The sequence below is a fragment of the Phaseolus vulgaris genome, chromosome 5 (assembly GCF_051622355.1).
Source record: "Phaseolus vulgaris cultivar YP4 chromosome 5, ASM5162235v1, whole genome shotgun sequence".
NCBI classification, from domain to species: domain Eukaryota; kingdom Viridiplantae; phylum Streptophyta; class Magnoliopsida; order Fabales; family Fabaceae; genus Phaseolus; species Phaseolus vulgaris.
This window is the reverse complement of record NC_143502.1, coordinates 36,333,668-36,347,120: the sequence shown is the minus strand read 5'-3', so window position 1 is coordinate 36,347,120 and position 13,453 is coordinate 36,333,668. Positions and strand designations below refer to the sequence as shown.

At 30.8% G+C, this 13,453-nt stretch overlaps 1 protein-coding gene and 1 pseudogene across 1 annotated transcript; one reads left to right on the top strand and one right to left on the bottom strand.

Annotated features, from left to right (window-relative positions):
* Positions 1 to 6,054: 6,054 nt before the first annotated feature.
* Positions 6,055 to 6,751, bottom strand: LOC137834370 (uncharacterized). The gene has a single exon (XM_090301946.1). The coding sequence runs from the start codon at positions 6,575 to 6,577 to the stop codon at positions 6,203 to 6,205; it is 375 nt and encodes a 124-aa protein (XP_090158072.1). The 5' UTR covers positions 6,578 to 6,751; the 3' UTR covers positions 6,055 to 6,202.
* A 2,575-nt stretch (positions 6,752 to 9,326) lies between these two features.
* Positions 9,327 to 13,213, top strand: LOC150027602 (uncharacterized; annotated as a pseudogene).
* The last annotated feature ends 240 nt before the right edge of the window (positions 13,214 to 13,453 follow it).

Here is a 13,453-nt window from a genome sequence, read left to right as displayed (position 1 = left end):
GAGTAAAAACCAATAAACCCAGAATTATTATAATAATAAAATAAAATAATGAGGAGAGAGAAAGTGAAAAAGGTGAGAATGGAGAAAGGAAGATGAAGATGCACGGTGGTGCTATGAAGGAGATGAAGAAGGTGAGTGAGTAAGAGATGTGCTCTTTGGATGAGGGAAACCCTTGTTTATATAGGGAAAAAATGTAACAGCCCCAAACGGCCACGACCCACGTTCCAGTCATTGGCGGTACTACTCCAGCTTCCAACTGCACAACCTCCCGAGATGAACAAAGTCTTCGAAGGTCTGAGTCTCGCACTTTGCCCTTGCACAGATCATGAGAGAAGAGAAACATAATGTTTGTACGAGGGTTTCCACAAATCGTGCAACAAGGAAACTGAACCTGTCAGCGATATCCGTAAATGCAAAACACCAAGAAATCGAAGTTTCCAAGAAGACAACGAGTGCGAGATTCAAGCAGCAAACCGCTTCAAGCGACCCAAAGTGCAGTATGCAAGCGACCCAGAGTGAGTTCGTTGTTGTTTGTAATTCGTCCAAGATTGTGGAAGCTTTTCGATCAAGAGTTCAGACACGAATTCATCCGGCAAAGCTATGTTTTCAGCTTTGATATCTTCAAGCAGCTTGTGATATTTGTTTATCTGGATTTTGATGTCTTTGCCTTCGATCATCTCTTAGCGATAGTAGTTTTCGATCACGAGCCTTTGTCTGACGATGTCTTGAGCAGTATATTTGAGGATAAGGGAATCTCAAATATCTTTTGCTTCCTTGTAAGAAGCATAGACATTGAACAGATCATTAGATAACGCACTGAGTAGGATGTGACGACATACCTTATTTGCATGAATCCAATCATCAACTTGTTTCATAGTCATGCTTGAGTTTGGTTTAGAAGTCGTAAGTGCAAAACCGACTTCGTACATGTATAAAAGGGTGAACACACGTTCTTGCCAACATCATCAATTTTGGAGACATCCGGAAATGGTTTCACAAAGATCGGTTGAGTTGCGGAAATCACATTTGACGTTTTCGGAGCATAGTTGTTGTTTTTGTCCTTCTTGTCAGTCATAAGTCCTTACGATTGTAGTAAAGAGACTTCAAAACACGAACAAATTTGATTTCCCAATACGTGAGCGATCATTGTCCGTAAGGACTTATACACGGTGTATTGCACAAGTCCTAGGATACAACAGGAACTTCCCGAAAAAAATTTAGGATCAAAACTAGCGAGTTACTCTTAAAAGAGTAAAAACCAATAAACCCATAAAATTATAATAATAAAATAAAATAAGGAGCAGAGAGAAAGTGAAAAAGGAGAAAATGGAGAAAGGAAGATGAAGATGCACGGTTGTGCTATGATGAAGATGAAGAAGGTGAATGAGTGAGAGATGTGCTCTTTGGATGAGGGAAACCCTTGTTTATATAGAAAAAATGTAACAACCCCAAACAGCCACAACCCACTTTCCAGCCGTTGGCGACACTACTCCAGGTTCAAGTTGCACAACCTCTCGAGATGAACGGAGTCTTTGAAAGACCGAGTCTCGCGTTTTTCCCTTGCACAGATCGTGAGAGAAGAGAAACAGAATGCTTGTACAAGGGTTTCCGCAAATTTTGCAACAAGGAAACTAAATCCGTCAACAAGATCCGTAAATGTGAAACACTGAGAAATCAAAGTTGCCGAGAAGACAACGAGTGCGAGATTCAGGCAGCAAATTGTTTCAAGCGACGCAGAGTGCAGTATGCGAGCGACCAGGATGTAGTATGCAAGCGACCCAAAATGTAATATGCGAGCAAGGAGAGTAAGTTTGTTGTTTTTTGTAATCCATCCAAGATTGCATAAGCTTTTAGATTAAGAGTTCAAACACAAATTCATCTAACAATTAAAGTGGGGTATGCTATTTATTTATATATATATATTTGATGATAACTACCTCTGTTTTAAATTTGAGAAAGATAATGTTAATAACTTTGAAAGTCACTTAACTGAAGTGGAATACAATCCCATCCCAACTCTTACTAAATGTGATGGAAAGTTTTTCTCTTCAAAAAAATATAACAACAATGCATTCTTTCATTTTGTAATTTTTTTTCAATCCATTTTATAGTTTATTTCACGTTTTCATGTCCATTATATATTACGATGAAATAAACTTCTTTCCTATTTTTTTAGAGTGAATAGATAGATATTAAATTATTTTAATCTTTCTTGTTTCAAAATATGAGTATCCAAATTCAAGAGGGTGGTTAGGAACATTTTATCAACTATGAAGTAGCTATAGAAAAGAAATGTTATTCTATTAACAATATACCTAAATATTTATTTTTGTAAAGTTAATGTAAAATTGGTTGAGCATGTTCTTTTTATGTATATAAGAGTTTATGGTATCTGAAATACTTGTTATGCTGGACTAGTATTAGTATAGTGTTACCACAAGATGCAAAGAATCATTTCTGACAACATAAAGCCTACTTCAATAAAAAAAAAGTGTGGAATATGCTATAAAAAATATTATTTAATATGTGTGGAAGACCGAAATAAGTGTGTCATGGAGGGAAAGGAGGTCTGTGAAAACAAAATTCTTCAAGATATTATTTTTCATCTATGGTAATGGTGGTAAAGAGTGAGGACAAAATCAGTTATTCTATATTTTCCTATTAATGCTTTTATATTGGACAGTGTTTAACAAAACTGTGAGGGGAGAGACTAACGTCAATATTAGATTCACATTATATTATTTAATTATTGTTGTTTCTATGATTTATATAGTTTTTTTTTTTGTAATTTGTTCAGTTATATATAAATTTATTCATACCTTTTATATATATATATATATATATATATATATATATATATATATATATATATATATATATTACGGTAAATATACATCAAATAAGCAAACATCTAATTTCAAGACTTTATATTCTTCCTTCTTTATATTTCCTTTCCATGTATTTTATATCAACAAAGCTTAGGTAATATTTGACTCAGTTTTTATTTTTTTAAATAAAAAGGCTAGTAAAAAAATTAAGAAAACAAATCTAAAATAAATAACTTTATTTTAACAACTGTAAAAAAGGTAGTCAATTTAGTGACTTATTTGTCTCTGCTCCTTTCTCACTCTCTTTACAAAAATCCTATGACTCAAAAATTCATTATTTAAGAAATTTAACTTAAAAATTATATAATAAAAATTAACTTCAAATTCAAACCTTTATTAAAGTTAGAGTAAACTCTTCTTTAAAGTATGTTGGTTAGTCAACTATAGAGACTAGCAACAACACAAGACTCCACCAGTGGGAATGGTTCAATGAATGCATTTTACCTCTTTATCTATGCACTTTACAATCTAGCTGCATAATCAACCATTTGCTAGGTAACTCCCCAATCTGTAATTATTCACCCTCTCTTCCCATCTATTCCACCCTGTTACATTTGAAGGCACTGCAAGCATTAAAAGGGTGCATGCAAATAAAACACAAATATAGTTTTTTACCCAGTATGATTTATTCAAGCGTTTGATTTAGTAAAAAATTTAGGCTAATTGCTATAAAGAAATAGTGTCAACCAGTCCTAAATATTAAAAAAAGGCACAATTCAAAAATTACGCAATTTTTTGGACTTAAGTAGGACCTAGTTCGTATCGTATTACACCGTTCCTTTAACAATTGGAAGCTGATTTCACTCGTGGTTAGAAACATACATACAAATAGAATACTACCACCATTTTATTGGTTCTTGTTTTTTAACCATCTCGTAATTCTAAGATAAAAATATTACTTTTAGCTATAATTTCATAATCGAAGATCAAACCCCAATTATTGATTAAGAGTTTAAAATGCCCAACCACATGAATCAATAACTTAATAAACCTCCATTTTATACCGTCTTTATTAAAGTTTAAACTTAAATATATTTTTAATCCTATAAAATAAATACATTGCAACTTTAATCCTATAAAAATAATTATTTTTATAACGTAAAATTAGACATTTTAGTTACCCCTTGTCATGCGATATATGTAATGGACTATAGAAAGTAACTATCTTTAAGTTATATCTATCCACTGACATTTGTAATTTAAATTCAACTTATGATATTCTAAAAAATTTAATTTTTTAAAAATAAATATTATTTTTACATATTGAGATAAACATTAAAGGCTAAATATAATAATTTCAAATTCTGAAAAGATAAAATTAAAGAAATAGATAAATTAAAACTAAAGTTTACTCCTTTTATAAGTATTCAAAAATAATCTTAAATTTTAGAAAGATGAGAAAAAAAACATAAAAAACAAAATCAAACTTGTTAATCTTTAACATATTTAAGTTTAAAATTAATGAACATATATTCGAAAACATCTTTAATAAAATAACATGTATAGTCAGTATTAACCATGTTATTAATAACACTATTATATATTACAAATTTTCAAAATTATGTATCAACTAACTTTAAAAACATAACATTAATTATTTATAAATAGTTAAGGGTGAAAAAAAGAACTTTTACAGTAACAACAGTTATCTTTTGACTATAATAACATGTACACAGAACATTGTTGAATTTGAATTAAAATACTTTAATGGCGCATTACATATAATCACATTAATGTTACGATAGTTAAACAAATATATAAATAAAAGAAAAACAATTAAATTTTAGACTTGTTTTTATTTTGGTGAATGGAACTTTAGACTTGTTAAAGATTAGTAATTTAAGAAGAAAAATGTCAACGCATCAACAAATATGGAATAGAAAGAAAAAGGAGAGGCATTACATTAATGCATGACTTGCCATATCTATTCTACTCAACTTATCCCTAATTAGTCATCTCTCTCTTCATCAGTATTATCACTTCAATCTAGTGATATCTACCATTTACTACATTTCTAAAAACAGAATATACTAACCAATCACAATTAAGTGTCACAAACCTATGATAAGCCACATCTTCTTGAATGCTGAAATACATGTGATGCAGGGATGGAGATCCATGCATCTCTATCAGCTATGCTGCAGCCACAGATCAGATGCATTCAGAAGACAATTTAACAAGTTACACAAACATGAACTTTAGATTGGCCAAATTAAGTGTGTGAAGCTACTCATCTTTTTCAAACTACAACCATGTCCTGAGATGCTCATTCTGGCTATAAGCAATTGCCCCTTTCCTTGCCCCATCTATTCCTAACTAAAACTACCAGAATGCAAAGTTAATTGAACATGTTCACTTGAAGATTAAAACAAACTATTTTAGGCGTCAGCAGAATGACACCCAGCATCCACATTCTTTATGTGTAGCAGTAACCAGGACCACAATATCAAGGAAGTCTAACAGTTAAGTTGCCACAAAATTTAACTTACCAAATTGGCAAAATGCCCACACCCAGGACATGCTCCATATCTCTAACAATTGTTCAGGGACAGTTTATGTCTTAATCAATTTAACTACCTAAAACAAAAGTGTGTGCCAGGTAAAAACATGCGTGGAAAGGATTTATCAAACACAGAAATACAACAACAGAGTGAGAAAACAGATTAATAAGACCTCCAAAGTGGAGACAAAATAAATACATGCACATCACTTACTTGACAGCGTTACAAGCATAAACATTATAGAGACACAAATAAGTAAACCAATAAAATCACATATTAACTTACCAAAGTAGTAATGCTTTGAAACAGAACAATAAACACACTAATTACTAGTTGAAACAGAATAATAAAGTCAACATTAATTCACTGCGGTACAGACCAGAGGAACGAATCAATAAATAAAACATCAATACACCCTAAGTCCCGAACCAATTCATCAAACAGGCAGATATTAATGTCAAAAACAAGGATTTATATAGTGAAATTGGAGGTAACCATTTCTATATTTTAATTTGCAATCAAACTACCGCATCCTAAAGAAGGATCTACATAGTGAAATTGAAGTTAACTATTTCTACATAAAATTTGCATTCAAAAGAAGTCATCACAACAGGAAAATTATTAACGGGAAGCGAAAACATAAATAAACTGAAGAAACAGATATTAAATAGGAAAATTGATTTCGCTTTATTAATTTCAGGCCTATCTGAGTAAGGTTCTTTTTGTTTTTGCACATAATTAAACAACAGTGCTACATCTGCACATCAAAAACCAATCTACATCCTACAATATAAGAATCGCATAAATTTTAACTCAATTCGAGATGAGAAGATCGGCGGCTAAGGCGTCGATTACAAGATCCGGCGATTCAGCAGTGGGAGAGACGGGGAGGAGGAGGACGGACTTGGCAGCCATGAGTTTCTTGCGCTGCGGACAGCGCGGGCCGTAGATCCTTGCGACGAAGAACGGGAAGGCAGAGTCGGAGGTGGCAGCGGCAGCCTGGGGCTGTTCGGCAGCGGGGAGCGGCAAAGGCGAGGGAGGACGATGGAGGGAGATCTGGTGGCGGAGGATGGCGTTGAGGCGGTGAGATCTGGCGCTGATGCGAGAATCGCGAATTCGAGCAAGGGCGCCGGGTTTGAGATACTTGTGGAAGGATTGGGAGATGCTAGGTCTGGTTCTGCGGTTCATGGCAAAAGAGAGTGAGAACCAGAGAATCGAAGACAGAGAGAGATGTAGATGGAGAGGGAGAGAGAGAGAGAGAAAGATTGCAATGGAGAGATGAGGATTAGGGATTTTAAGGAGGGAGATTGGAGTGAGAGAGGCGGGAAAGAAAGAGAGCGGGGTGGAATGAGGGTTTCAAAACGGAGGCTCAAGGAGGCGGGATTTTAAGATCTTTTGTTTTGTTTTTGCCTCCACTCAATTTTTATTTTTTTTCTGATTCCTTTGGGTTTTAATGTTTTACTATATAAGTTTTTATTAAATTTACAATAATTAATTTATATTTTAAATACATAAGCTATTTTATGACTAAAATTTACAGTAACCAAATACTTTTAAATGCATAATTAATAATTTAAACTGTAATGTACAAAAATGTATAAGAAATTTTTATATTTTATCCTTAATAATATTTGAAATTATAATAAAAAATTATAATGTAATAAAATCTATACTTATATATAAAGGGATTTTCTCTTCTTAATTTTTTTTCTTTTTATCTTTATATTAATATTTGTTTTTGTTTTATTATCATGAATATTTCTTATTTTTTCTAAAACATTTAGTATAAAGGATGGTTTTAAATTAAAAAAGAGATGGATAATTTTTTTTTTATATTTCAATCATTTCTATTTTTTAAATATTTACATATTTATTAAATAATTAATTATTCTTATAATTAATTTATATTTTATTTTAAATTATTTACTGTCATTTCATTCCGTAAAAAAAGTTATCAATTGTCAAAACATGGAACTAGACAGCTTATTAAATCTGTAACGAGTTAATTAATTAGACGTGAAAATGTTCGTGAAGCAAAACAATTTTCATATCTCTATCTTTCTTAAAAATTATAATTTTTATTTCTTTTTATTATTTAGTTTAGTTGAAATCTTTTATTTAATTTTTAATATTAAATATAATTATATATAAATAATAAATACAAATACATATATTTGATTTAATTAACATCTTTTATTTAATTTTTTTAATATTAAACATAACTGTATATTAAACATAACATCTTTTATGTAAGTTAAGTCGTAAGTGTTTAAAATGTTAAATTCTAAATAATCAACAAAATTTATTATAACATGGCTTTAGTAAATTAATATAATATATAAAAAATAATATATTTAATTATCTTATTTATGTATACATATGTTTAAAAAATTTAAAATTACATAATAAAAAATATAGACAAAAAGACTATATGCACCTCTGTTTTTGCTGATATAAAATAAATTTTAGCCTACTAGACATTTATTGGAAGTTTTTTTCCTTATTGAATAAAGAATCATTCATTTCTTTGAAGTAATGTGACTACATTAATGCATAAAAAGGTAACGCATATTTACATTTAAAGTAACTCATTTATATTGTACACGTGACTGGAACAAATGCATTGTCATTGATAAAAACAATAAAACAAAATAGGTAGATGAAGATAACTATATAGTTTGATTTTTCAAATTTCAAGTGACAAATTTCACTATTTTAAAAACTTGTGAAAATGGTAAAACTTGTTATTTCTTGCATATATAACTTAAAATGATAAAAAAATTATGAATAGGCTATAATAATTTTATTATTTATTTTGTTAAAAAAATTAATCTTTTTAAAAATTCATTCTCTAAATTATCTTTAGTCTTTCTTTCTATAAATATGATTTTTTAAGTATTATATCTTTTAAATAAATTATAATATGGAGAAGGTGCTGTTATGTTTAATTATTTTATGGAATAGTGAATATATTAATTGTTTTAAAATGCATTAATTGGCCTCTTACATAGGTTAGGTAATTAATTGGCCTTACCTAGGTTAGGTAACCAAATATAATACAACAAATTTATAAGTAAAATAAAATTACTTATAGATTATCTACAGATAAAAAATTTATAGGTAAATTGGGCGTAGGTATATGTTATCTACATATTCCCGAAATCCATAACTAATTTATAAATAATACAAATCTATAAATAATATAAATAGTGACCATTTCAAGAGAAAGTTTTTACACGTGTCAATACACGGTAAATTTAATAAAAATAAATCAAAATTTGGTTTAACTAAAAGTGGAAGTGAAATGTGTCACATTATGAGAATCATATATTGAAAAAAATTATTGTGTCTTCTTCTCTCGGCTGCACCAAATCTCTCATTTTATTATTTTTTCTTTCACCCTCTCTAATCTCTCTTTTCTTTTTTCCTATTCTAAATCGTGGCACACTATGTTCTTTTTTTAAAATTATTTTGTCTTTTTCTCTGACTATACCAACTCTCTCATCTTTTTTTTTGTTTCATCCTCTCATCACTCTTTTCTTTTTTCAGAACGTGCCACATTATGTCCTTTTTTTAAATTTACTATGCTCTCTTCTCTGACCCGCACCAACTCTCTCTCATCTCTATTATTTTTTCTTTCGCCCTCTCCTATCACTTTTTTCTTTTTCAGAACATAACACATTATGTCTTTTTTTAAAAATTACTCTACCTTCTTCTCTGACACGCACCAATGCTCTCTCATCTTTATTATTTCTTTCTTTCACCCTTTCTCATTACTCTTTTCTTGTTCAGAACGTGGCACACTATGACCTTTTTTTAAAATTACTTTGCCTTCTTTTTTGACCCGCACCAACTCTCTCACCTTTATTATTTTTTCTTTCACCCTCTCTCATCACTCTTTTCTTTTTTCCCTATTATGAAATGTGGCACACTAAGAATCACATGTGTCATTCTTTTAAAATCACTCTGCCTTATTCTCTCACCCGCCCCAAGTCTCTCTCACCTTTCTTATTTCTTTCTTTCACACTCCATCAGAAGCCCTTTCATAGCTTGCCATCTCTCACGCTGCCTTGCAACCTCTACTCTGATAGTTTCCTTCTTTGTGAAAATGAAGCCTTTCATAGCTCACCCTCTCTCGCGCTGCCCTTGCCACGTCTACTCTGATGGTTTCCTTCTTTGTGAAAATGAAGGTGTCGTATCGTCAACCATTATATCTTCAACCACGTCAACGGAAGATCTTGGCCTTTTTTTGGAAGGCCTGAGAAAGCAAAACTGAGGTGTTTGCTAATTTTTCTTCCCAAACCGTGTTACATCTTTTCCATGATTTTCTTTATGGTAATATATTTTGATTTTAATCGTATTATTCGTAGGTATTTTTCTCAGTGTTACATTTTTTCTATGTTTCTTTTTTGAACAATTTTTCCTTTTCCTTGAAGTGTTTCAAATTTCAAATTTGAAATCACGAAGACATGTTATTTTTGCGATTTTTAATAATTAAATAATATATCTTCAGTTTATATATAGATGTGGGTAACTTTATTCTTTTCAATTCAGTCATTTTCATTCTCACTATTCATATTTTTTTATCATGTCCCACTTGAGTCAAACTACCAATTCCATCAATGATGTTAATCCTAAAAAGGAGAATTGGTTCCTCATAGCAAGGGTGAATCGTTTGTGGTTTGTTTATGACTTCAACAAAACAAAATCTACATTCTCAATGGAAATGGTCATACAAGATAAGGAGGTGAAGTAGTATTATGAGTTCTTTTTCTAATGTTTACTATCAAAGTTTTATGTAAAGTCTTCTAATCATGCTTTACTTTTGTTTCTTTTTTAGGGTCTTACTATTCATGTATCTGTTAGGAGGACACTTATTTATAAATTCCAAAAAGATATTATTGAGGATAAGGTCTATGCTTTCCAATTTTTTAGTGTTGTCATTAATGTCGGATCATATAGAACAACCTGCCACTAGTACAAAATTAATTTCCAATTTGGAACTAAGGTAACCAGTGTAAGTAATGATTTGGTTTCAAGTGCAACACCCGAGTACACTCCAATGTCTGTGTTGTTTGCAACTGGCTTTGATACTGACTACTTAGTTGGTAAGTTTAGCTATTATGATTTTATTGGAATTCTCATAAATGTAGGCACTGAAAGAGAACTTAATAGAACAGGGAAAATGATTAAGCTAAATGCAATCTCCATTGAAGTTGATGAGTAAGATATTACTTTCAGGAACAAGTAATTATTTTCTTCGACAAATATTGCATAAATTGATGGTCTTTTTCAATTTTTATTTTTATTTACAATAACTTCTAAATGAAGTGTACCCTATTTGGAAATTATGTTAATGAACCAAATGCATTTCTTTCTTCCGGAGAACTACAAAAGGTTGTTGTTAGCATCCAGTTTGCAAAAGTTAAGGTGTTTCAGGGTATGTAAAGTGATAAAAATGTATTATTTTTTAGTTAATTATAAGCTAATGATTTTGGTTACCTATAGACAACGTGTGTCTTCAAAACTGTATGGATGGTACTAAAATAATTTACAACATCGAGTCTAAATAGGCTACAATTCTTAAGAAAAGGTTAGTTCAATATACTGTTTATCATTCAATAAAAGATTTTAGTGAGTATTGTTGAAATTTATGACTTCAACGGATTCTAACTGAAAATTTAAAATGTGTAGGATGATTGACTCAACAGATACTCCTTTGAAGGGATTGAGTCAGTTGTCTGATTACCAGAGCATAAAAATTATTAATAGCGTAACTTACAAGACGCATCAAGATGCTTGCTATGCAATGAGGCTACTGACTGATGATAAAGAATTTATTGATGCAATTAAAGAATCTAACTACCTTGCTTCTACACGTCAACTGAGAACTTTGTTTGCTACACTGCTAATGATGAATACAATGGTTAAGCCTGATGAAGTTTGGAGATGTACTTTGAAGTTACTATCTGATGACATTCTATGTAAAAAGAGGAAAGAGTTTAACTTACCAGGTAAAAACGAAATACTTATTCCAAATTTAACTTAATGATTCAAAGTTATGTAATGAATGTTTGTTTTTGTATGTCTTAATCCAAATTTAACTAATAATTTAAATGGTATGTAATATAAGTTTATTTTGCTAGGCCTTCATATTGAGGATTCTGAAATACAAAATATTTGTCTCCTGCAAATAGATGAATTATTAGTTTCAAATGGTAAGTCTTTGAAGGACTTCAGTTGTCTACCTCCGCCTACTCGTTCAAATTCATATATTTTGGAAAATAGATTTCTTATTAATGAATTAAGTTGTGATAGAACAAGCATGTATGAAATTCATGCATCATTGTTCAAATGTCTTACTACTGAACAATCGAATGCATATGAAAATATAATGACAGTAGTGCATACTCAAGTGGGAGGTTTTTTTTTCTTATATGGATATAACGGAATAGCCAAAACATTTATGTGGAAAACATTGTCCAGTGGAATCAGATCTAGAGGAATGATAGTGTTAAATGTAGCTTCAAGTGGCATTGCTTCTTTATTGCTTCTTGACAGAAGAACAACTCATTCTACCTTTTGTATTCCACTTATAATAAATGAGGAATCAACCTGTAGCATAAGTCATGGAAGTCTTCATGCTAAGTTATTGATTTAGACAAAGTTGATTATATAGGATGAAGCTCCAATGATGAATAGGTTGTGTTTTGAGTCTTTTGATGGAACATTAAGAAATATTATGAAGGTTGTACATGAAGAGAACAATAACAAGCATTTTGGTGGTAAAGTTGTTGTACTGGAAGGTGATTTTGGATAGATTCTGCCTATTTTCAAAAAGGGATCAAGGCACAACATTGTAAAGGCAGCTATAAACTATTCTCAATTACGGAAATAATGCAAAGTTTTTAAACTTTCAAAGAATATGATATTAACAAGTCAGAAATCAGTTGAAAGTGCGACAGAGATTAAAGAAATTGATGATTGGGATTATAAATATTGGTGATGGAAATATGAACTTAAATGAAATGGGGGAAGGCATAATTGAAATACCCAAACATCTTTTAATCGAACATAGTGATTCACCTTTACTCAACTTAGTTGAATTTGTATATCCTAAATTCTTGGATAACATGAGTAATGCTAACTATTTTGATGACGGTGCAATATATTGTCCGACGACTGAATGTGTAGATCAAGTTAATGAATTTATCATATGTTTAATGTCTGGAGAAGAAGTTACTTAAGTTCAGACACACCTTGTCAATCTAATGAAAAAGAAGACATTCAAGTTGAGTGGTTTACATCGGAGTTTTTAAACGATATTAGATGCTCAGGAATTCCTAATCATTGCCTAAAACTCAAAACTGGTGTTCCTATAATTCTTTTTTAAGAAATATTGATCAAGCTAATGGATTATGTAATGGCACCAAATTACAAGTTAATTAGTTGGGGAAGAATGTTATTGGTGCTACAGTGATTACAGGAAAAAACATTGGGCATAAAATACTCATTCTTATAATGGACTTGATTCCTTCAGATCCAGGACTATCTTTCAAGTTTCAAAGAAGACAATTCTCAGTATCTTTGTGCTTTGCAATGATTATAAATAAAAGTCAAGGTCAAACACTTTCCAAAGTTGGGTTTTATCTTCCAAGGCCTGTATTTACACATGGGCAGTTATATGCTGTTGTTTCTCGAGTAAAATCTAAAAAGGTTTGAAAATCTTAATTTTGGATGAAGAAGGACAACAAACTACTTCAACAACTAATGTTGTTTACAAGGAAGTATTTCAAAGTCTTTAAAATATGATGTTACATCACACATATGAGGTATGAACATTATTACATTTACAATTCATTTCTTTGTTTTATTTGTTTACATATAAATAATGTGACTCTCGTGATAACAAATGTGATTGTGTAGCAGTATATATTATTTGTGCAACAACAACATCAAAATGATTATGTTGCTGAGCTTGCAGGTTTTTCATTTATTCATTGATATTATAGTCAAACTTTGATATTGGTGGTTGAAATGATGTTATTTTAGTACACATAAAGA